The sequence below is a fragment of the Grampus griseus genome (genome assembly GCF_964374135.1).
Source record: "Grampus griseus genome assembly, chromosome: X".
Classification (NCBI taxonomy): Eukaryota; Metazoa; Chordata; class Mammalia; order Artiodactyla; family Delphinidae; genus Grampus; species Grampus griseus.
This window is the reverse complement of record NC_138999.1, coordinates 20,411,473-20,437,946: the sequence shown is the minus strand read 5'-3', so window position 1 is coordinate 20,437,946 and position 26,474 is coordinate 20,411,473. Positions and strand designations below refer to the sequence as shown.

The following is a 26,474-nucleotide window of genomic DNA, read 5'->3' as shown; positions in this document are numbered from 1 at the left end:
TCATCCTGAACTTTCCATATTCTCTCCAAAAAGAATGTGAATTAAAAAAAATTTTAAGTCAAACAAGTTTCAGAAATACTTGATGTTTGAAAATTGCTGAACATAGAATAGAATCAATGCTGTGGTTACAAGACACATAGAAGATTTATGTGTATGGACTAAGATTGGGAGAGAACAGAGATGAACAAGCCCCTTAATAAAGCAAAGTGGCATCGCGGATCATCATTTTTCCAAATTTTGTTATGAAAATATGCAATAAAAATAACTTGCAAGATTTCCATCTTTGTATAGTTAAATAAATTTGCCCTTTAGAAGTTGCTTTTTCTGAAGAAAAACTGAAGCATACTACCCTGGGAGAAACAGGAACTACACCTTTGAAAGTCTGTCACAACCACCACCTCGAGAGGAGGAAAACAGACACGGATATGCAAGGCCAAAGGTAAAGACCTCTGCTAGTGGGCCAATGCCAGAGGGTAACCCAGAATTGGACTAACCCTTTTTTTTTTTTTTTTTTTTTTTTTTAATGAGAACGGCATAAGGGACCTCTCCTCTGCCTCCCCCGGGAGGGCTGGGGAGGATGCTGCAACCCTTCGATCCCGTTTGCTCCACTTCTCTGGTAGGAGACCAAGCAGTCTCTCTATAGCTCACAGAGGGTAAGGTGGGCCCCACACCTTTGTGACTGGCTGCATCAGTCAGGGCCTAGACTGGAAATCCATTTCCCTCCTAGGGAAATTCGGCCTCTGGGTCTCTCAATCCAGCTTTACTATATGAAGTCACACACCCAGTGGGTGGTTTCTTCTTATGTCTATTTTCAATGTGGTTAGAAACCAGAGAGGAGGACGGATGTGATTAGAACCTTCCAAACCCCATCAGATGGCTTTGGAATACCTCCCCTTATTTCAAAGTTCAGGCAAACGGAAATGGGCTCTGCATTTAAAGCCAAACACAAGCATGAAGGAAAAGCAGAAATTGGCCTCTCTTGAAAAGTAAAATAATATAGGTCTAGTTAACTATTCCGTTTTCATCAATGTGTTTAGATATTTCTGTGGTCGTTCACATCATGAATGAATAAACGCCATCTAAAAGTCCTATGCAGGTTTTCTGTAGCCAACTATCCTAGTGGCTTTACAACACCAGCACGTCACTACAACGCCAAATCCCTTGTGTTCACCAATATCAGCAACACAAGTAACACAAGAGACCAAGAGAATAGGAAAAACCAAGTAAAGGAAAATAATTCTTGATTTTTTACTTTGACTTCAAACTTGGTTGACTAAGAATTTCCATCTCAGGGGCCATTAAAATGATTTTAAAGTCCAAGCAGGTGCAGATGCTATATCTACGTGCAACAGTGATACTTTCATTGGTGCTAGAAGTGCTGAACTACTGAAGTGGTCACATCACTTCCAGCTTATACCGTGTTGGGGATTTATTAACTGTGTGATTTAAGCCTCATGTCCATGTATGTGTGTGTGTGTGTATGCCTTGTCTATAGCCAACACTCCACTAGGGTAACTTAAAACAAAATAGGAATTTATTTACAATAGCAAAGATGTCAAAAATAACAGGAACAATATATAACAAATCCAAGAATTGTTTTATGAAAAAGGCAAACAATACATACACAAAAGATAAAACAAAATCCAAAAGGGCAAACTTAATTTTGACCTTATCTAAACAGCTGCAGAATGTGGCAAAATAGTTTTTCAGATATGAATTACTTAAGTAATGTTGGGCCAATTCAACACACACTTTTCAGTCCTTCTTTTTTACTTGGTGAATCTTCCTCCGAATTCTATTTACCTTTGGGGAATGTAACTTTGGGGAGGTCATACAAGATTTATGAAATACATACAGGCTATTTACATGTGTACTAAAAGATATATGTATTGGCTGACAGGCTCACATTTCAAAAGGACTAAAGTGATATGAAAGTGAAGGTATAAACTGAGTCCCATTTCACCATCACTGCTTCCTTCGGGGGTTTGGGTGCGTGTGTGTGTGTGTATGTGTGTCTTGTCTACTACACAAAATGAATGCACCAGTAATTTTTTAAGTTCCTCAAGTGCTCTAAAACAGCGCTTCCCAAACTTGAGCATGCATCAGAGTCACTTGGAGGAGGTGTAAAGACACAGATCACTGGGTCTCACACCCAGTTTCTGATTCAGTGAGTCTGAGGTGGGGCTGAGAATTTGCATCTTTAACAAAGTCCAGGTGATTATAATGCTGCCGCTGCTGCCAGGCTTTGAAAACCACTGCCCTGAACTATCGCCCTTTCAAGATTTCAACTGGTCAAGCTTTTCCTTCCATGAATCCTAGAATTTGTGAGAAATAAAGGAAATTGTTAATACCGAGATTCCCAGAGTACTGAGCAGTACACTATCTGACTGGTTGGCATCACAGACCAGCAAGATGTTATCTGTCAGGTGTTTTACTACAATTAAGTTTTTCAGCATGGTGTGGTTTTGCCTTCTTTATGGCTCTGGACAGTGACATTCACCATGTTTTCCTGATCGTTTACCTCAAATTTTGATTATTTAGTGTTTCAACTATTAGGGAAACACTTGTTCCAACAGTTAAATAACTGTAGGATCTCATCTTTAAAAATCAAAGATGACTCAAATCTATTTCCTTATTTTCTTCTGAGTCCTGATAACTTTTACCTAACTTCCAATTTTTATTATAACAATGATCATTCTCTAGTATGTTAGCGTCTACTAAAGCCCTCCAAACTGGGCACAAAGGGGTAACTCTAGGGCAGGGCTTCTGCTGTGGGGCTGGGCTGTGGACTGATGCTGAAATAAGTGCTCTCAAAAACCACTTTATGCATGGGAAAATTTATCTCAGGGGAAGTAGAGATGCTAATAAAACAAATCCTTTATGAAGATAAAAGAAAAAATGAATTTCAAGGACATGCTCATCAAAGGACTCACCAATCACCTCTTAACTTCTCTGAAATGTTACTTGCAAATTCGCAGCACTGAAATATTATTAGTATTTAAATCCAAGTCACAAAATTCAAAGCGATCAAGCATTTCGCATTCCACTGCTGCATATAAGGAATTAAGAAATGGGGAAATGAAAATAATCCACTGCTTTTGATGTTTATTAGGTTTACAAAAACTGTACATATTTTTTTCTTAAGAAAAAGCATTAACTTAGTACTGGTATCAAATAGACTAAACATTAACAGGAAAATATTCTGATTTTTATTTTTGCACGTTATTCTCAAGTACACAATTACAATAATGTCACACATCCCTATATGATTTTCTTTTTATGTATTTTACCTTTTTTACAAAGTGTACAGAGGGAGGGACATACAATATTTAAGGATATTTCTACAGAACAATAACTTATATTATGTCCTTGTAAAAATCTGTACCTCTTTAAAACATTTAACTGAAACAACCTTTTTTTTTTAGCTTTGCTAATCAAAATTGTTTTAAGAATTAAAACTAGGTTGTAACTAATGTCAGTTCATAACAATGACTACTGTTTTTTTTCTCTTTATACAGACAAATACACCTTACCATATTCACTTGACCAAACCCTTAAATACCTTTTAAAGGTTTCAATATTGTGCTTTAAAGAAAAGAACTGTGTATGATTCCAGACCATGTAAGAGAAATATAAAGTGTGTAAATTGTTGTGTTCTTTATCTTTCAGTTTATTTAAAAAAATATACATGACCAATTGATATTTTCTGTATTAATTTTTACGGATGTTTTAAAATCAATAAATTTCCAATTTCGTTTGTTATCTTTTACATTATTTCTGGGAAAAATAAAAATTAAGGGAGATTTTAAAGGTTCTCACAAAAAAACAGACAGAGCTTTCAATAGTACTGCAGGGCAATGAATCACACGATGGTTAAGTTACTCTAAAAAAAAAAAAAAGCACATTATGGGGGCCAAGAGGACACAGGCATTCCCTATGCCTTGGCTTTGACTGGTATTCAGGATGGAGTTATACCAGCCTAAAGCACTTGATTCAGAACTGGACTAAAGCAACCTAGCACTTCAGAGGCTTGCCACACACCAAATATTAGATTTCTCACCCTATAAATATAACTCTTGCATACAAATATCAACAGCAAAGAGAAAGATGAAAGCTAAAAACCTAACAGCACAAAGGGGATGGAACACCATGATGAACTGGCAAGGCAGCACAAGTGGGGAGAAAACTCCAAAATCTCCCATGATGTACCAGATACTCATGTGCCGATAGCCAATTTAAGGGATCCCAAAACCTGTTTTCAGTTCTCCAAGATTCATCTTAACATAACCAAATTCTAACTAACCAAGTTCACTTTATGAATTTATGACTCTGATTCAGAACTCTCTGTTAAAAAGTGTTAACTTTCAAAGAAAAACGAAACTGTGAAAGACTTGGTGACGTTCCAAATAAGGCCTCAGATTTTCCTCATGCACTTAAAACACACACCTTTATCTTCTAATCAAAGCCAGCTTGAGTGTTAAGGTTTTGAAAGGTTGCCAGCTGTAACGAAGAAGTAACAGAGCAGGCTGAACTTGCCCAGTGTAAGTCGTAATTAGCACCCATTCTGTGGTACATGGAGCAACTACTTCCTTAGTCCCCTCACTTGGGGACACAGAATCCCTTCATGGGCTTCTCAGAGAGAACTGAGGGAATTATGTCTGGATTCTCATTAGCTTTTCTGAAAAATATAAAGGCATGGAGCTGAAGTTATATGAAAACATTCTATCTAGAAACATCTTAACTTCTATTTTTCAGTTACCAAAGATATTTAAAAGAAAATACCTTTACTCTTTAAAAATACTAGTGTCCTTATTTTCCTTCTAATTCTTCACCTGAGTAGTCTCTCCAAAGAGCATGATTTACCAAATGCTCTCTCATGCATCCCTGCATCTTTCATGTTATTGTAAATTTAATACTTTTCATTATAGATTTTCAACAACTACTACTTGGGGTTGTGTGTATAAATATGTAAAATAAGCAATACACACAGATACATGTTATATATATGTGCATATACATAAGTCAGGGTACATTTACATATATAAAGTTGCAAAAGATCCTACAAGCCACGAATTACCTCTAGGAGATTCCAAATGCAGTCCTCATTAAGTCTCATCTGTAGCACACAACCATTCCAACACAAAGCAGCAAAGACAAAATACAACAGGATCAAGCAAAATTTTTCAATAAAGTTTTCTAAAAGTTTGCTATGCTGACAAAAGATGTAAATACTCCAAAGAAAGCACCCCCAAAAGTATATTTTGTCTGAACAAAACGAAAGGTAAACACAAACCCAGCCACTGCTCTTTACTCAGCGATGCCAGGGACACAAAAGCTCAAATGGAAACTTTCATTGTCATGTGGTCTGAAAATATTAAAACAAGATGAGTAAATGACTCCCATGTTAGGATAATTAGACCTGACCATAAAATCTCCCATTTATATTAGTAGATGTCTCTGACGATTTTATTGTGAGAAATTTATGGGAAAAAAAAATAAGTCAACATGAGTACTTTCAGAGTTACCAATCTAAAATTACCTTAAGTTAAATGGTCTTAGAAGAGTACCATCAAGGTAAGCAAGGTAAATATTTAAATAAATATAAAACTTCTAAGATAGAAAAACTCAGTATAGAATCAGGGATTACTTTATTAAAAGCTTGCTGCTGCAACTTGCTTGTTGCTGCAACTTGCTTGTTGCTGCAACTTGCTTGCTGCTGCTTTTCCCCATTTATTAAACAAACTGAATAGAATTCAGAACACACTACTGAACAAATGGTAAAAAAAAAAAAAAGTCAACTAGAAGCAATAATTCTATTTGTACACAGCATAAATCAATATACAGTATTGTATGTGAACGAGACTGTGGCTTTAAAATGAATTTTCTGCTTCAAGGCCAACATCTCTACAAAAGTCTGTAGAAGTATTGTTAGGGCAGGCCAACTTCTTTATGATGTCGCATTATGTGCTGGTTCTTTTCTGAAGGTCTTCGGAACCCTTTCTTGCAGTACTCACAACGGTGGGGATAGTCTTTCGTATGAATGGAGATAACGTGCCGTTTAAAGCCTGAGGCATCTGTAGTGCTATACTCACAGTACTCACACTGATATACTTTTCTACCACTGTGCGTCTTCATATGCTTTTTAAGCTCATTCTGTTGCCTAAATCCCTTTCTACATCTCTTACACCTAAACGGAAGATCTTTTGTGTGAACTGAGAGAATATGGCGACTTAGAACGAATGGATCTGCAATCTTAAAGTCACAATGTCTACACTGGTGCATTTTTTTACCCTTGTGGGCAGCCACATGTTTCTTCAGTTCTGAAGGCCTGTGAAAGCCTTTATCACACATATCACACTTATGGGGGTAGTCCTTTGTGTGAACTGAAATTATGTGTCGTTTCAAATCGCTTGAGTTCGAACTCTTGTGGTCGCAGTGCAAACACTGGTGTGTTTTGCTTTCTTGGTGGATAAGAGCATGTTGCTGCACCTCTTTGGTATCTGAGAAAGTCAGAAGACAAATGTCACACTTGAATGGCATCTCTTTACTATGCTTAGTTTTTACATGCGTTTTCAAGTTAGAAGAGTCTGCAGACCTATATTCGCAGTACTGGCATTGGTACGGCTTCTCCCCAGTATGGATTCGCATGTGCTTTTTGAGCTCTGATGGGTGACGAAAACCTTTACCGCACTCCACACATATATGAGGAAAGTTCTTGCTGTGGACCGCCAAAAGGTGGCGATTCAACAACCCTTGTTCAGCTGTCTCATATTCACAGAATTTACACTTGTGCATTTTGTTGGCTCCTTTTTCCTTATGCACCATTTTGTGAGTAAACAAAGCCCCAGCGTGAGAGAAATGCTTCCCACATTCGTCGCATTCGATGGCCTTCTCTGCCTTGCTGGTCAGCTTGTGGCTCTCCAGGTGGTTGTGTAAACTTATCTTCTTGTTGGTAGTGTAATCACAGTCGGTACAGCGGTACTTCTTCTTGGTAAGGTGTTCAGGATGGTTTTTCATGTGCCTTTTCAAAAAACCTCTCGACTTAAACTTTTTCCCACAAATCATGCAAGGATAGACAGTCAAGGGATGTCCATCAGGGCCAATAATTATTGCTAAGGAAGGAAAAGAAAGGAGCATGAGTGATCAAACCAAGTTCTGTTTTGGTTTCTTCAAGAATTTAAAGCATGTGTTCTGAACATTATTGGGCAAGTACTCCTATGTTAGGCTATTTGATACTTAGCATCATTCCTTTTACAATTTTTCAACATAAGAGATACAGCAGCCTCATCAAAAAGAGAACCTGGTCTGGAAACTCCATTCAGTATGACTGTACCAACCTCACTCCCTCCAGTTTAAAAAAAAATAAATGAATATATATGTAACTTCTACCAACTAGTGACTGCAGCTGTATCAACTGAGAAATTGGTGGGAAATTATTGATAAAAACAAAGTTTCATAATCACAGTTTCTGCTTTGGTTATTCTAACAATATAACTTATGTCAATTTAAATATGTCTACAGAATTTTAATATGCAAATCAGCATACAAGAATAGACAAGAATATGTCACAAGAACTGAAGTACTTGCCTTGCTGCTCTGTAAAGTATTCCTGCTTTATGCTGACATAATCAGATTCTTTAAATATATTTGGTTTTTAAAAAAAGTTAACGCTTCCAACATCTTTGAGGGATTTCTTCTCATATCCACATAAAAATCACCCGAGTTTTGAATTTTTTCATCCATGTTTTACCCGCTCCCCCTTTTTTCTTTTTTTAATCCAAGGAAATCATTCATGAATATCACTGAATTCTTAAAATTATATTTTCAAATTCAATACACAAAAGCTCTATGTGGTCTAGCAGCTAAAATGTCATCACAACACCTTTGGGGATACACACTAGAGTTTCATCTGAGAGCTCGCAAAGCACGCTGCGCTGTGGAACTCATGTGCCCTCACCTGTTTGGTACTGCCTGGAATCAGGTCTTCTCCTTTTCTTTGGTTTTTGTTTAGCCAGTCTGCCAAGCCCAGCAGACTCATCTATGTGCAAGAGGGCACTTGCAGTGCCATTCCGGTTTTCAATTCCATCAGAATTATTACCTAACAATGCGCATTAAAAAACAAAATTATACAGTATTATAAATTATAAAGAATTAGGGACTCTTTATTAACTATAACAACGAAAGTTAGCCATGATACTCATGAATGACAGAAATTCCCCATTCTAGGTAATGGGTTTTATGACCACATTTATTATAGCAAGACCATAGGAAATGCCTAGCTTCCAAATCTAAAAAACACATGTCAGCATTTTGCCCCATGGCCATGGACTCCCTTGTTGTCTCCCAAAATTGTAAAGTCATGGGCCACATATAATCAAGATGAAAAGTTTCAGCTTGAAAGCCTGTGTACTTCTTGCAGTACTTCCTTCTACGTAATATACACATGAAGGAAATTCCTGTTAAAAATAAAGACAAAAAGTAGACTTTATAATCTTCCTCTACTCTTATGCAAATCAAATAACCCTTACAGGGTACTGGTATTTCAGATTTCTGAAACCTAAGACCACAGAAACCGTTTTCAATCATGAATTCATGTTCAAGAACCAATTCAATCCCAAGAGCTGCAACGCGACTTACCGTAAGCTGCTGCCCATGCTATTGGCATGAAAGTTTTGATTTCATTGTCATCGATTTGCTGTTCATGTGCAGCAGCGGCTGCCGCTGCGGCAGCAGCATCCTCCTCTCCTACAATCACTTCCATATAAACTTCGTCTGCAATTTCTGCAACATCTGAGTAGAAAATTATAGAAACTTGTGTGACCAGGTTTACAGAGATCACAGGAAAAGATATTTTCACTTGAATTCAGTTAACAGACAAGTAGAAAGAAGGTTCACATGTTATATACCTAGAACATAGCTTTCACGTAGTAAGCACTCAATAAATATTTACTGAATGAATCTTACATTTCTTGGCTTTTCCCATAATGTGCTTTTTTAATAATCTTATTTTCCATATTCTTTTCCATTATGGTTTATTATAGGATACTGAATATAGTTCCTTAATTTGTTTTTAAAGCAACATTCTAAGCACACATAATAAGTCATTGATGTTTCCCTTGAAATACAGCAGAATAATAATCTCTACAATAATCCTACTTGTTTCCTTCAGATACTGGCCATATTTTTTTAAAAAAGAAAAAAAAATAGAGCTACAGGAACATAAAATTCTCTCCCACAAAAAGGCCACCTACTTACTTAAATCTTCATCTTCTTGCTGAGAGTCGTTGACAGTCATATAAACCATCTTTTCCCTTGGCACACGAATACTGCTATTTTGATCAAGTAGTTCAACTCCATGATCATTCTCAGGCTCACTCTCCACAATGTCTACAGTGCCACCTATCAGACAAGATGAAGGCTCCAAGAATTTATGTGAAGACTTCATTTCCACCTGTTTCACTTACTACATTTTACATACTTTTCTACTGCTATATTGGAACCCTTGCTTAAAATGTTATCTTCAGAAAAGATTACAAATATTCTCAGTCTAAACCACCAAAAAATAATTAGGTTGAAGTGTTTGATCAGGAGGTATACTATGCTGAAGGTTTCCTCTTACCTAAGTCATCCTCTCCAGGGTCAGCTTTAAAAATGTACACCTTGATGACTTCAGGGCAAGTGCCATCCACTTTACAAGGATCGATTTCCGACTCTGCATCCATGGTCATCCCAGAGGAACCATCGTGTTCTATTTTGCCAGCATCATCCACTAAAAAGGCAGGAAATACATGACAAATAATAATAGCAGATATTTAAATAAAAGTTACCATTTTCAAAAGCCCTTTTTACAAATATAATCTCTAACTTGATTCACATAAAATTGGATGATTTTACCTAAACAAGTACACACGCAGCACATGGTGAGAAATGTGGCTGACTGCTAAGCTAAAGCCAGGTCACAGAGGGCTTTGTACAACCAGGCAGAGGGGCTCATGCTTGACCCTGGTAGGCAGGAGGTTTTTTAGTCTAGTCAGGTGTCACAACCTCTCAGGGAACTTAAAAACACAGGCCCTCGCCAAGCAGTTCTACAGAATCAGAATTAGCAGGGGTGGGGCCTGATAGACAGATTTAAAGGAACCCTGCCCCAGGGATTCTGATCAGCAGTTTCAGAACTTCTGCTGTAGGTGGTGGGAGACTCTTAGGCAGAGCAGTGACAAGGTCAGATCACCATTTCTGCTACACCATGCTGGCCTTGAGAAAGGTGGATTCAAAGGGATCAAAACATAAAGCAGAGATATCAGTTTTGAGTCTACTGCAATAATGCAGGTAACAGGTGACAAGGCCTCAAAAATTAGGACAGAGGTAGTATGGATGGGGAAGAGGGCTACACTTGAGTCGTATCTTAGGACTGAAATCGCAGAACCTGGTACCCAACTGAAAACTGAACATGACAAAAGGAGCCAAGGATAACCATGGGGTTTCTGATATGGGTGACTGAATGACTGGAGGAAGAAATGGAAGGAAATTAGAGAAAGTATCTCTCTTCTGCATGTTTAATTAATTAACTTAAGGTCCAAGGGTAACATCCCTAAAAGCTCTAAGAGCCAGTACCTGTCCCTATCCCTCTGTGATCACAGAACTTTTTGCTTGTTTCTCGCAGAGTATACGATTCACTGTGTTGTCACTAGGGGTGTGTTGCCTCCGTCTTTCCCACTGATAGAGCAGAATCTGTATTTTAATTATTCAGTCTTTTAAGACAGAGTCTGGTGATAGCAGACACTCAGAATACTGATGAATCAATGATTCAAGGAATGGCTGAGATGTGAAGTCAGCTGCTCGATACTCAAATCTGAAAGCTGAAGGCTGACCCACAGATTTGGGAGCCATCGGTTCCATGTTAACTAAGCCTTGGGATCACAATGAGAACCTGCAGTGTGAGGAAAGAGTGGGCTAAGGATATCCTAGGGAATGTCATGGTTTAAGGGAGGGACAAGAAGAAGAGTTCACAAAGGAACCTGAGAAGGGAAAGCTGGACAGGTTGGTGGAAGGTCATAAAGGAAGCTAGGGAGTTAGAAGTTCCAAGAATCCTAGTAAGGCCCATGGCAATAATGCAGCATGCACCCAAGTCAAAGGGGAATGTCTGCACTGACAACAGTAACCTGGAAGTCACTGGTGTTCCTGCTGAAGAGCAGTGTAGTGAAGGCTATATAGGGTCAGATTAGAGGGGTTGAGGATTCAATGGAAGGTGTGAATTTCTTCAAAAAGTCCAATTTAAAAATGGAGAACAAAGGGTAGAAACTAGAATGCATTGCAGGATCAAGGACTTTTCTGTTTAATTGATTAAAAATACTCAAGCATGCTCAGTCTGTGAGAGAAAATACAATAAAAAGTGAGAGGCTGAAGCCAGAGAACCTGGTGAAATTTTGGGATCAAGGTCTCAGAAGAACAGGGAGAAGATGAAACAAGGCATAAAGATGAAGGAATTTTCCTTAAATAGGAGGAGAAATACGCTATCCTTCTGAGACCTGAGAAGTTAAACATGGATGAGAATGAAGCTTATGTTGTGTTTAGAGAAGGGAAAGGAAGACTGTAATGCACAAAGTTGGAAGAATTCATGGCTGGTGGCTTCAACTGTGGATATGAAACAGGAGGTAAGGGCCTTGGTCACCAGTAAGAGAATGGCAGATGGGTTAAGAGCTTGAGAAGCTAGAGAAAATGAGCTGATCCAGGACAAGCTTACCGATATGAAGGTTCAGAGAGACCAGCTGGTTAAATTCTCTGTGGTTTTTAAGAACTAAGAGAGGTTCCCTGAACTGAATATAACTACCTAAATTCAAGTATCTTGACTATGCTTTATAAAAATGACTTGTACAGGGAAAGAATCGACATTATGTCCTTATTTCTGGCCTGATGTGTACTTACGCTTTTTCAAAGCTAAATATTTCTATGACATACCCAGCTGACAGGGCCACTGTTATTTTCTTAAAGGTGGCTTTGGAACTTCAAACTGAGATGCCATTAGAAGGCTGAAGATCTCACCAAACTAGCAGGAGAGTCCTGAATAAATCTGTACGTCTTCAGAGAACTCATCTCTGAATAGTTTGGTATTGTTGATGAAGCTTGGCCTCTTTTGGCAAGGTTTGTCAAAACTGATTCTAACATGTACTGGAAAATCAAATGTCCTTGTGTTTACAAAGAACAAAGTCAGGCTAGCTGTTTTTGCATATGTTGAGTTTGTTGGTACTCATAAGATAAAATCTCTGATGACCAAAATCCAATCATTGTGGAGCTTGCAAAATGTCACGCATTTACCTGTAACTTAGAGTAAGACATTTGTTTGCTTTCATACATGTGTGGGAAACACATCTGAAATATACAGACTTACCAAAGCCTAGCAAAGCTATTCTATTATTAGACAAAAGTAGAATTCACCTTCAGATTTTCACCTTGAGAATGTGTCCCACTAACTCAACCTATGAAATTATTCTGAATATGAAATATTACAGAAGTGATTTGTTTTTTTAAAAAAAAACATTTTGGTGGTCCTGTTAAGTACTAAAAATTTCACTGTGATTTTAAAGTTACCATTAAAAATGAATTTCTAAAAACAGACAAAGAAGGCTTTGATAAAACTGAGTCATCATACGTACGATTTCTGCATAAGTGCCTTTTTCTAATGCTGTAATGAAGAACTAAAGCTTCAGAATAAGGCCTCTCCAAAATAGAAGAGCATAATTTCTGGAAATTAAGGCCACCTCTAATAATGACTACCATTTGCATAGCATTTTGCAATTTCCTTAGCATTTCTATGTACTTTTCAATTTCCTTAGCATTTCTATGTACTTTTATTTCATTTGATTCTTACCTTTTCCAGATAAAGAAAGGAAAGCTCTGAGATGATACGTGATTTGCCCAGTCAGTAAGTAAATAAGTGAGGGGTGGGAGAGAGAGTGAAGAGGTACCTGTCTTTAGAACTCAGACCTTTATTTTCATCTTTTGATTTTTGAAGAAATATATGTTCACTGTATAAAATTTAGTATTAAAAAAATCACCAATAGTCTCACTAACCAGATATTGCATCATTAGGTAGTAAATTTTCTTCCCAGTTTTTTCTATTTAAAAAACGAAAATTGGCATCACAGTTTCCTCAAGCCTTATGTAATAATCATCTTTACATCTCATCTGGTATTTTAAACTTGAAAGCTGAAAAAAATTTGGCTTATCAACGATCTCATTAGCAATAGCAAAACTATAGCAAAATACAGGCGTACCAAAATCTTAAGTTACATTGTCTCAGAACTTTGTAGAGATTGTTCCACTGTCTTCTAGCACTGAGTATTTCTGTGTGGATGTCCCTATAATACTTTATCCCCAAAGTTCACTAAACATCACTGTGATTATGACTTAGTGGTTTTATCATTCTGTCAACTTCTTGAAAGAAATATTCAATCTTTATTTCAGGAAAGTTCCTTGAAGAGTCCAATCTTTATTTCAGAAAAATTTCTTCCATTATAAATATTTTTCTAATTCATCAGTTATTCCCTTCTGGAATTTCACTTATGTGCATTTGTCTCCTTTATCTGTCTCCCATATCTATCCATCTTCTCCATAATCATTTATATCTTATTTTAACCATTTCATTTTTGTGATTTTCTAAAGCCAGGTGTCCCTCTGCCCCCGGTTATATATACTGAGGCATATTTATGCTTATAGTTGTTTCTGTGGTAGCTTTTATCTTGATCATATTTTTACTTTTCAATTTATTTCTGAATTCTGTCAGTTTGTTTTCTGCCTCTATTGTCTTGTAATACATTTTTTGAACCTTTGTATCTCTTCTCTGAGTTTTTTTTTTTTGCGGTACACGGGCCTCTCACTGTTGTGGCCTCTCCCGTTGCGGAGCACGGGCTCCAGATGCGCAGGCTCAGTGGCCATGGCTCCCGGGCCCAGCCGCTCAGCGGCATGTGGGATCTTCCCGGACCAGGGCATGAACCCGCATACCCTGCATCGGCAGGCAGACTCTCAACCACTGCGCCACCAAGGAAGCCCTCTTCTCTGAGTTTTAAGAGATCATGTTTGCAATTTCACTGAGCCTTCAGGTCAGTGCTAACCAAGAGAACTTTCTGCGATGATGGAAATGTTCCATATATCTGCACTAGCCACATGTGACTACTGAGCACTTGAAGTGTGGTTGGCGCAATTTAGAAACTATATATTTAATTCATCTTGCAATATATTGATATTAAATAAAATAATATTTCAGAGAGCTGAAGAACATGAATCTTCAAAGGGCTCACTATGCATGATAACACAACACATGAAAAAAGACCCACAGGACTTCCCTGGTGGTCCAGTGAGTAAGACTCCGTGCTCCCAATGCAGGGGGCCTGGGTTTGATCCCTGGTCTGGGAACTAGATCCCACATGCCGCAACGAAGATCCCATGTGCTGCAACTAAGACCCGGTGCAGCCAAATAAATAAATATTTAAAAAAGAAAAGAAAAAAGACCCACACCTAACTAAACAAAACCCTATGATATTTCAGACCAACAGGGATAAAGAGATGATCTTTAAAACTTCCAGAAGAAAAAGAAACATCTACAAAGCAATGAGAATCAAAATGGCATCAGGCTTCTAAATCAATTGCTGGATGACAGTGAAACATGCCATCACAAATTCTCAGGGAAAATTCACTTCAACCTAGACTTCCGTACCTAACCAAGTTATCAATCAACTTAAAGGGTAGAAAAGAAAAAATACTTTTAGTATACAAATCTAGACTCCTTAGGAAGTTATTTCAATATGTGGCCCAGTAAAATAAGGGAGTAAATCAAGGAAGAACATGGCACAGGGATCCAGAAAACACTGGACTAGTCTCAGGAAATGATGAAAGGAAAATTTTAGAAAACTGTCTGCATTACAGTAAGCCTAAAACGCAACTAATCCAGAATGGATCAGAAAGACAGAAAGCTTCAAGAGGGGAGTCACTGGAAAAAGGAGAAGTCAAAGAAAAAAAACTGGACAGAAAAGTAAGTCAAACTTGATAGTGTATTTCTTAGAAGGCACAAACAATTAAGAAAGAAAACCAGTGCTATAAGGGCATAATCAGTCTCAATGACAAAGTCTAATTAAGCTTGAAGTCTTTATATGACCAGTACCCACAAGGAGGACATGGATCAGTCAGTAAATCCCAGCATTTCAGAACCGGAAGCTACCTGATAGATCTTGAAACAGATTATTTTCTTAATTTGAAAGAAAAATAAAGATGATTTTACTTCCTAAATAAGTTACTTCAAGGGACAGCCTGAATATACGTATCTTTTCTAAAGGTTTAACAAGAGTGCCAGGTTATAAATGTTAGGATTGATGTTTAGGTGGGAAACCAAGCCTTTTCATAAAACCGTACCTCAGTATTGCTGCTGAAGAGAGAATTTGGTTCTCTGAACCAAGAGCCTATTCTAACTTACTCTGATGAGTCCAACAGTCATCTTACTACCTAATCACTTCAATTTTTTTTTTAACCTCTAAACCAAAATCCAATCAAAAGAAAAACTATGGAATAAAAACTTGGTATTCGGGCTTCCCTGGTGGTGCAGTGGTTGAGAGTCCACCTGCCAATGCAGGGCACACTGGTTCATGCCCCAGTCCGGGATGATCCCACATGCCGCGGAGCGGCTGGGCCCGTGAGCCATGGCCACTGAGGCTGTGCGTCCAGAGCCTGTGCTCCGCAACGGGAGAGGCCACACCAGTGAGAGGCCCATGCACCACAAAACAAACAAACAAACAAAAAAACTTGGTATTCGACATCCTTAGGGTTCCGGTGTGGGCGGGTGGTATTGGAGAGTGAAGACACCATGGATGGGTAGTTCCTCCTAAAAGGATACCTAAGCTCACGATCATCTGTTATGTCCCAGACACTGTGGTGGGTAGTTTCGCTATATTTTATCATGAAATCAATGACAACAACCCCAGGACTTAAGTGTTTTATCTCCATTTTACAGATGTGAAACCGGAGCACCTAAAAGACTAACATGCAAGAAGCATTCTGCCAAGGCAGCAAGTGCTCTAGTAGATAAACACATTTAAAAGATCACTTTTAGGGCTTCCCTGGTGGCGCAGTGGTTGGGAGTCCGCCTGCCAATGCAGGGGACGCAGGCTCGTGCCCCGGTCCGGGAAGATCCCACATGCTGCGGAGCGGCTGGGCCCGTGAGCCATGGCCACTGAGCCTGCGCGTCGGAGCCTGCGCGTCCGGAGCCTGTGCTCCGCAACGGATAAGGCCACAACAGTGGGAGGCCTGCGTACAGCAAAAAAGATCACTTTTAGACCTCCCACTCTTACCTTCCTCCTCAAGAACCCTCCTTCTGAGGTTAAAATTTCATCTTAATTTTATTATATAGCCTATAAAAGATTTGAAACAATTGGTTATAATCTAATCTCCTTTAATTCTTGAAACTTTCCTAGAGGGGTTCAAAGGCTTAATGAAATTAGTCTTATTCTGTAGACAGGGATTAATGCAACAGAGACATTCAAGTGCCTAAGTTACAGTGATCTCCAGCATGGTGTCAGAGATATAATTAATGAAAAATATTTGCCAAATTGCACTGAATTGGTCTAAGACCCCTAGTTAATTAAGAACTAGTTAAGCAAGAACTGACTTCTTAACCAATTCAGGGGGAAAAGGAATGACTATTACAATCCCACCCTCTGCCTGCCTTTACCCCAAAATCCCCTGATGGGACAACAGGAAGGTCTTGAATGAAGCCAGTCCAGAGTTAGTCTTGCTAGCCCAGTGGATGCCACCAACAGAGATACTCTGTGTGGATAACACCAATGGCCAGTAGTTACTGATAGGCATGCTTTGTGCTGGATGCCTGGTGCGCATGTCCTCTAATTCTCACAACCACTCTGTAGGTCAGGTAGTATTACTGCCTTTGCACAAATAAGGAAACTAAGGCCAAAGTGAAGTCAGTAACTTGCTGAGAAGCAGGAATGGCATCCAAGTTGAAGGCTGGCTGACTCTAAGCTACAGGTGCTATTTCCATACACCATGTTGCTTCTCTAGGATCCCTATGAAAGGACAGCCATGTTCTCTCTCTCCCTCTTTCCTCTCTCCTCCTCTCTCTCCACTGACCAACTCCATTATCCCACCAAGTAATCAGAGATCTGTTCCAAGGGCAAAAGCTATCAGACAATTTTTATCTAGGCCTCAAGCAGATAAACAGTAAATATGAATCACAAGGCCAATGTGAAGCGCCAACTGCTTCTAAGACTTGCAAGATGTAGACTTTTTAACACAATCTTGTTGTGGGGAGAGGGAAGGACTACAACATCTTTACCTTATTTGAGCACTTTATTCTTAGTATAAATCTGACATCCTGATTGGACGTTAAGTTGAGAGCTTAATTCACTAATTTTAGTGTTGATTTCTAAATAAATTTCAGAATGCGTAAAGACAATAATTTTAGATGGATTAACACAAACCTTTTTGAATTTTACCAGAACAAGCTAGACATCTTCTCTAAAATAGTCTTAGTTCAATAAATAAGACTTCTCTCACATTTCAGAAATATTCCCATGTGGATATGTATTTTTTAAATTCTAAAATTTTATTGTGGTTTATCAAATGGTTTAAGGATGAAAACTGATAGAGTGCATATATTAAAAAAATGGTAAGACACATACACATGCAACAATCAGCCCACAGAACAAAGGAATAAACAAATATTTAACCATGTCTCCTATACTAATAGCCCCTAGAATCAATAAACAAGTCATTAGATTGTACTAATCCTCAGAGTTTATGCATTAAACATATAGAGATTTGGATTTATTTATCATTCATTCCCCGAACAACTTTTTATTGGATGTCTACACTATGACAAAAGTTGTGCTTAATTAGGAGCTAACATCAGATCAACTGGTCAAAACACCTAAACTAGAAGGCCAGGGCCACCACACACTGCATCCGCGGGGTGCTGCTGACACTGTAGCTGTACAGTAGACAGCGGCAGGCAGCAACCATGTATACAGACCCTCAGCTTGTCTAATGTGCTCTGCTTCTAGTGATGGTTTTACCATCTGCCCAGCTGCACAAGCCAGAAGCCTGAGAGGGAGCTTCAAACCCTCCCTCTTCCTCAACCCTAAATTTAATCCAAATCCTACTTTCTAAGTATGTCATGAAGCAGTTTCCGTCAAACTCTACTGATAGAACCTTATTTCAAACCATCATCATCTGTTCCTCAGCTGGACTACTACAACCTCCTCCCATAGCGTGCCTTTTTGGTTTCTGATTTTACTCTTACCTTGTCTGCTCTCGACAGCGCCGTTAAGGTTACTTTTCTGAACTGTAAATCTAATCATGTTACTATTAATCTGCTTACAGCCCTCTAACAACTCCCCACATCAAAAAGGCAGAGCAGGCTTCTTAATATATTCAAGAGCCTTTATGACTGTGCCTTTCCCTATTTTGCCACTCACTTCTCATCATTTTCTCCATTCACCCCATCAGAGACATTATTTGCACCCCAAAGAAGAAGTCTCTGAACACTCACAGATCTTTCCCAGCTCCCTCCAAATAAACATGCTCTCCTCTCTGCCATTCCTCCCTCCTCGGCTGCCCACTGAACATTTCATTCCCCCTTCAAATTAAGTTCACCCCACATTATTTTTTAAAGATGTGATAATGGTATTACTGTTTATTTTTTTTAAATCGTTATCTTTCAGAACTATATACTGAAATACTTATGAATGAAATGACGTGCAGAATTTGCTTCAAAACAATGTAAGAGGGAAGGAAATTCACAGGAGTAGAGATGAAATAAATTCAGTTATGTCTTCAACCAAGCTTCCACAGAACTTTGGCTTGTAACACTTTCATAGCATTTAGCTCACCCAAGTGTACCCCAAATTTCCCAACATCTTTTCCCTTAGTGCTTCCAAAATGCTTTGTACATCCAGTTATATATGTTTTCACACTAAACTGTAATTATCTGCTTCTGTCTGTCTTCTCTCCAGGACTGTGAACTTTTAAAGTCAGAGACTTTCACTGTTTATCTCTAACGGCTAGCACAGTTCCTAGCTTATCGTGGCTTATCAATAAATGTTTGTGAATAAAGATACAAGAAAAAGTAAACATGGGCAAGAGTATAAAAATAATAGTTTATACACAATTCCTTTTTCTCATGTAAACATAAATTTGAAAAAAATAACATTTCTGAGGTAGAAAAACACTGGAAAAGGGTTTGGAGGCTGCCTGAGTAGATTCTGCTATGATGGGTTAAATAAGAAAATGTTTACGCCCCCTCTAAATTATTTCCTAATGTCCTTGAAATTGGGTATGCAGTAATACTGCAAATTTTAGTAAATCACTGGAACTCTATTTGCCTCTTCTGTCCACCAATAAGCACTATTTATCCCAAACTCTACTGCTCTGTAGTATTAACTTTGTACACACACACACACACACATGAAGAAGGGCAATATGAGAGTGGGGACTAGACATTTTGGAATAAAACACACTTGATTTCAAATGTTCACCCTAATGCTAGCTGGATGTGTAACTTTGGACAAGTTACTTAAATAGAGGCTCAGTTCCCCAATCTGTAAAACAGTGGTAACACCAACGTTATAAGGTTGCTATAATTAACAAATTATATAGTAAGTCCTGGCACAAAGATATTATTTATTGAAGGTTTACTATTACCTATTTTTATTGTTACCAACTTGTTACAAATCTCCAGCTAAATAATTCTTGGGATAAAAAAGCTTAAGTTTTAAAATTCTTTTAAAACTGTCCATATTGACTTGATAACAATCAAACCATAAACACAATCCTAAACATTTTTCCCCAAAAAGAGAACTTTATTAAAAACAAACCTCACCAAACAAACTTAATTATATCTTCTGATGGAAATGCCCACTGACTCAAGGGCCATTAGAAGATGGGTCTGATGAGTCTGAGAGCATTTTGCACACATTAGTACCTGAACTCTTTCTTGAAATATTAATTCAAATGGACTTAAATTTTATATATATATATATACACACACACATATATATATATATATGCTACTACACCAAAATAGTTCAATAAGCATTAGTTAAGAACTAACCAATCTAATGATATATCAACATTCAGCTTTTATAAAAGCAGTTGCATACTGCAGAACATGGTGTTTTGAATAATCTTATCTTAGTGAAAAGGTCTTTGACCTTAGAATATAAAAACAACTAAATGGAGAGAACACAGCTATGTTATTACCCCACACTCACTGTCATCAAAAAGTTTTATTAAAGTTATGGTCTGCACCAAGTAAAATTTCCAAGTTTACAATAAACATGTTAAAAATGTTGATAAACTTTCACTTAACCCAACTAGTTTAAAGGTTCCAAGATTAAATTATTTGCTATAATTTTTGTTAATGTTTGTCTTCTTTAAAACTGCTTAAAATAACTGAAAGCACATATTTTATTAAAATGTGTATTAGAAATGAAGCACCATAAAGGTTTACATTAGAACAGACTCTCTGCCAAGTGATCGGGCTTTGGCAGGAGAAGCCCCATACTCCAGAGGCATATTAGTTGTTTTCTTTGGTGTTACTATCAACAGTAAGCACACATACCCAAGTATGCTGGTTTTCCATAAGTACACACTATGTTGCCATAACTTGTTAATTTTGCTAAACCTTTAAAAACTCACTTATGGATTTTTGCCTGGCCTTTAAAATTCAGACTTTAATATTCAGGGTAGTAAATTTTACAAATTCACTGCCCATTTCTGATAACATGAAAACAGTATAAGGATAGACATATAGATCAATGGAATAGAATTAAGAGTACAGCAATTCGGGCTTCCCTGGTGGCGCAGTGGTTGAGAGTCCGCCTGCCGATGCAGGGGACACGGGTTCATGCCCCGGTCCGGGAAGATCCCACATGCCGCGGAGCGGCTAGGCCCGTGAGCCATGGCCGCTGATCAGCGTTTTTTAGCAATAAAATATTTTTAATTAAGATACGTACATTTTTTTAAGACCTAAAGCACATGTAACAAACTACACTATAGTGTTAACATAACTGGGAAACCAAAAAAATTCATGTGACTCACTTTAGTGCGATATTTGCTTTACTATAGTGGTTTGGAATCAAACCCGCAATATCTCCAAGGTATGCCTGTTTAGATAAACTGGATTTCATCAAAACTTAAAACTTATACATCAAAGGACGCTATCAAAAAAGTGAAGACAACCAACAGGAGAAAATATTTGCAAATCACATATAAGGGATTTGCATCTAGAATATATCAAAAATTCTTTCAACTCAGTAAAAAAAGACAAATAACCCAATTTAAAAATGGGCAAAATGGGCGTCCCTGGTGGCACAGTGGTTAAGAATCCACCTGCCAATGCAGGGGACACGGGTTCGAGCCCTGGTCGGGGAAGATCCCACATGCCGCGGAGCAACTAAGCCTGTGCACCACAACTACTGAGCCTGCATGCCTGGAGCCTGTGCTCTGCAACAAGAGAAGCCACCGCAAGGAGAAGCCCGCACACCGCAACGAAGAGTAGCCCTCGCTCACCGCAACTAGAGAAAGCCCGCGCACAGCAACGAAGACCCAACAAAGCCAAATAAATAAATAAATTTATTTTTTTTTAAAAAAGGGCAAAAGATCTGAACAGACATTTCTCCAAAGAATACATACAAACGGCCAATAAGCACGTGAAAAGACGCTCAACATCATTAACCATCAGGGAAATGTATATCAAAACCACAAGAGGATACCACACTTCATATCCACTAGGATGGTATCACCAAAAAGTATTAACAAGTACTGGAGAGAATGTGGAGGAAATGGAATCTTCATTCACTGCTAGTGGGAATGTAAAATGGTGCAGCTGCTTTAGAAAACAGTCTGGCAGTTCCTCAAAAGGTTAAACATAGAATTACCATATGACCCAGCAATTCCACTCCTACATATATACTCAAAAGAGATGAAAACATATATCCAACAAAAACTTGTACACAAATGTTGATTGAAGTCCTAACAGCCAAGAAGTGGAAACAACCCAAAAGTTTATTAACTGATGAACAGACTAAAATGTATACCCATACAATGGAATATTATTCAGTAATAAAAAGGAATGAAGTACTGATACATGCTACAACATAGACGAATGTTGAAAACATTATGCTAGATGAAAGAAGCCAGACACAAAGGACCACATATTATAGGATATCACTGATATGAAATGTCCAGAGTGGGCAAATACAGAAAGTAGATTAGGGCTTGCTTAGAGTTGGAGAGGATGGAGAGGGATAATATGAGTGATAGTTAAAGGATATGGGGTTTCTCCTTGGGGAGATGAAAAAATTTCTAAAATTGATCGTGAGGATGATTGCACAAGTTTATGAATGTACCAAAAACCACTGAATTGCACACTTCAAACGGGTGAACAGTATGCTATGTGTATGAAAAGCTATTACCAAAAAAAAAAGTTTATTTCAAAACTTAAATTGAATCTAGGATCAGAAAGGAACACCTAACTTCCATTCATCTCCTACCTAACTGTCCTAATTAAAAGACATGAGAGATGTCAACAAGACCTAGAGTGACATTTCCTTGATCATATTAATATCAGAGGCACCCGAAAAATATTTTGTTTCCTGCAGCTGTTATAAGGCAGTGCCTGACTCATCATCACCAGATCTTCTCCAACTTTCCCTATTGTACAATCTGATGTTTCACAAAATAGCATCTTGACTATGCAGCTGCAGAGTGAAACTGTAGGAGGGTGAAGACCACTGCAAAGAAATTAGGGATGCCTGGCAGCTATCTCAGATTCATGGAGAACTAAGAAACAATTTGAGTAACAAGTGGATGATTCAAACACCCCACCTTTCAGAGAGCCAGAAAACTCCTAAGTACCATAAAGCAGTGCCACCATATCTAGCCCGACCAGAACCAAGTAACAGCCACAGCTACTGGTAGGGAAGAAATGTGTCATTAATACCTTGGATGAGGCGTGATGTCCACAGACTTTCAGCTATAGCATTCATTTATTCAACAAATATTTCACATCTAATATGCCAAAGGATTTGATGGGAAATATACACAAGTAGCTAAGATGCAATAGACAGTTCCTGTCCTCAAGAAACATACAATCAATTTAGAAGCGATCACAACATCTAGAGAGCAAAGACTAGATGAAGAGGTCATCCTGACCTCAAAGGCAGCTATACTGTGACAAAGAATGTTTGTGCCAATGTACACTACCCATGACACTACTACTTGCTACTTTATCATCTTTTTTTTTTTTTTTTTTGCGGTACGTGGGCCTCTCACTGTTGTGGCCTCTCCCGTTGTGGAGCACAGACAGGCTCCGGACGCGCAGGCTCAGTGGCCATGGCTCACGGGCCCAGCCGCTCCGTGGCATGTGGGATCTTCCCAGACCGGGGCACGAACCCGTGTCCCCTGCATCGGCAGGCGGACTCTCAACCACTGCGCCACCAGGGAAGCCCTAAAATACATATTTTACGTACATACATAAAATATACTAAAATACAGTACAAGAGCAGTTTGTGTCTATCTGTATTTACTTTTTCAGGAACATTAAAATCTATATCAATTAGCACAAACCCAGGGCCTAAAAAAAAAGATGACTATAAATAAAATTTTTAGTAAAAATTTTGTAAGTCTGAGCTCTAATACAAGAATCTACTACACTATGTCAACCATTACTAACGAAACGTCTGGTTTTTTGGATGACTTTCTTGGAGGGTTGACTTCGTAAAAGAGTAATAAAGGTAAAAGACAGTATGCAGCTGAAGGTCGAACTAATGCCATGAACTTTACTCCTTAGCTAACAAGTTTAAGACAGAAAGGACAGAAAAGGGAAAGAGAAGTCAAGAACAGAGAGTGCTTTCTCAAGTATTTCACCAGATCCTCCGCCCCTCATAAAGCACAATGAACCCAATTCCCTCCTTTCTCCAGCCTTGCCCCTGGGTTGCCTAGTCGTGGGATAGAAAATCCGGTAGTTATATTTAAAAATAGCATTTCCATTTAAATAGTGCATCTTACATACAAACTTAGGTCTCCCAATCTCAGCTGGCCCCTGCAGTTCGTTCAGCAATCTATAAGTTCTTAGCTTCCTGCCCTGGCCCATCCCCATACGACATAGGCTTTTCAACCCTTTGCCACTACCCTTCAACTCCCACCCAACCTCTGCAAGTCCTTCTATATTAGCAGGTGAATTTGCTACACAGAGAAAATAGCTCCCAACATTCAAACACTCCTTTTAAACTTACTGTCCCAGGCCCAGGCTCTCCAATTTTCCTGATCCTTAACTGCCTTCCTGTCTCAGAGAAGGGGACTCTTTCTCTCTAGGACTCACCTACCAGCCTTCCACCACTGCCCTGGACCCTACTCCGTTCCTCTGCTCTGGAACCTGCTCCAACTGTTAGCCCTTCTTATATCTTCAGTCTCTGTTCAACTGTTTGTGTCCCGCACCTGTAAACCTACATATATGCTCAACACACTTCCACCATCCAACCAACCATCAAAAGCTGTACTCTTGCTGCTTCTGTCCCTTCACTGACCAAAACGGCTATTTATACAAACTGCTTCACCTACTCCACCACTTCCACCAACTTCTCAATCCATTACAGCTTATCTCCTCTATCTCTTCTCCACTGGCCCATGCTTTATTGAAACTATTCTAATTAAGATACCAATAACTTTTTATACAATTTTTAAGGTTACTTTCCATTTATAGTTATTACAAAATACTGCCTATATTCCCCATGTTGTACAATACATCCTTGAGCCTATATTACACCCAATAGTTATAATAATAAAAAATTTAAAAATTAAAAAAAATAAAGTTGCCTTCCCACAAAAATAAAACAAAAAGGATAATTCAAAAAAAAAAGGTATCAATGACCTCCTAACTGCCTAACGAAAAAGCCCACTCCCTCCTCAGTAACTAACACTCTTAGAAATTCTGCTTATCTTTGACAGTGTTAAAAACATTCTAAAGATTTTTCTCCTCTTCCTCTTCCTAAAACCTCCTGACTTTCATAGGCTCTTCTCTGCCTACTTCTTAAATGCCCAAAGGATCCATACTTGACACTCTTATTTGACAAGCACTCTCTGGGGACCACCACCCATTTCCACATAGGGTACTACCTATATTCCGTTGTCCCAAATTTCTTCCTCTAGTCACAAACTCTCTCAGAATCACCAAATTCATATTTTCAACTGCCTACAGAAAACATCCACCAGATTGTCCCCAGCAAGCAACCTAAACTTTTAACAGGTCCTGAAACATTTTCTTTCCAACAAATCTATTCCTCCTCCCAGGTAATGGCATAACCAGGCACCCAATCTCCCATGGCAGAAACCTTAGTGTCCTCCTTGAATTCTTTCTCCCTCAAATCCTTACCCCTATTCTATCTATCACCAAATCGCATTCATTTTACTTCCTAATCTCTCTTAAATCCAGTTCCCCTGCTCTACTCCCATTACTATGAAGGTACTTAGGATCTTCTTTATCTCATGTAGGAACCATTCCAACTTCTCTCATGTAGGAACCATTCCAACTTCTACTACCAGGATTACCTTCCTAAAATAAATTCAAACTTGAAACAGGATATTACATTTTTCCTTGTCAGAGTGGCAAAAGTTAAAATGGAAAACAATACCCTATGTTGGTCAGAGTGTAGGGAAAGGGACATTCTCATAAACTTGGTGGAAGGAATTATATTAGGCAAAATACCGAGGCAAATATAACCAGACTTATAAATATGTATACTCTCTGATCCAGCAATATTATTTCTAGAAATTTATTTTAAGTAAATAAACAGAAAGTGCACAAAGATATGAGTACATCCTAAAGTTCCCATTATTCCCAACAGAAGTCAAGACCTTTTTGACATACTATATACCATTTGCCTAGAATGGCTCCCTCCTATCCATGTCCTTCTTCATCCTGCAAAACTAGGAACTCATCCTTGAGGTCAAAGGTCAGCAACTCCATTCTGTCTCCACAGCAATTTAGTCACACCTCTGCATCACAGTGTAAGCTATCTTTCTCTCCCACTGTACACTGTAAGCTCTCCAAGGACAATGGTTTGTGTAAGTTTATTTTTATTTTTATTTTATTTTTTTTTTTTTTGCGTTACGCGGGCCTCTCACTGTTGTGGCCTCTCCCGTTGCGGAGCACAGGCTCCGGACGCGCAGGCTCAGCGGCCATGGCTCACGGGCCCAGCTGCTCCGCGGCATGTGGGACCTTTCCGGACCGGGACACGAACCCATGTCCCCTGCATCGGCAGGCGGACTCTCAACCACTGCGCCACCAGGGAAGCCCTGTGTAATTTTTATTTAGCACATATCCATATTTGTACTATCTACAAAAATGTCTGACACATAGTAGGGGCACAGTAAACACGTGTTGAATGAAGGCATTTTCCTCCTCTTTACACGAAGAA

The 26,474-nt window shown here is 38.6% G+C and overlaps 1 protein-coding gene across 4 annotated transcripts in view; it reads right to left on the bottom strand.

Annotated features, from left to right (window-relative positions):
• Positions 1–1,571: 1,571 nt before the first annotated feature.
• ZFX (zinc finger protein X-linked) overlaps positions 1,572–26,474 on the bottom strand; it is a 57,608-nt gene continuing 32,705 nt past the window's right edge. For all 4 annotated transcript variants that reach the window (XM_082681795.1, XM_082681794.1, XM_082681796.1 and 1 more), the window contains exons 4-8: positions 9,620–9,769; positions 9,256–9,399; positions 8,638–8,790; positions 7,958–8,098; positions 1,572–7,112 (exon numbers count right to left, since the gene is read on the bottom strand). In XM_082681795.1, coding sequence (XP_082537921.1) covers positions 5,929–7,112; positions 7,958–8,098; positions 8,638–8,790; positions 9,256–9,399; positions 9,620–9,769 — 1,772 coding nt within the window. In that variant the 3' untranslated portion in view covers positions 1,572–5,928. The remainder of the gene's footprint in view (positions 7,113–7,957; positions 8,099–8,637; positions 8,791–9,255; positions 9,400–9,619; positions 9,770–26,474) is intronic.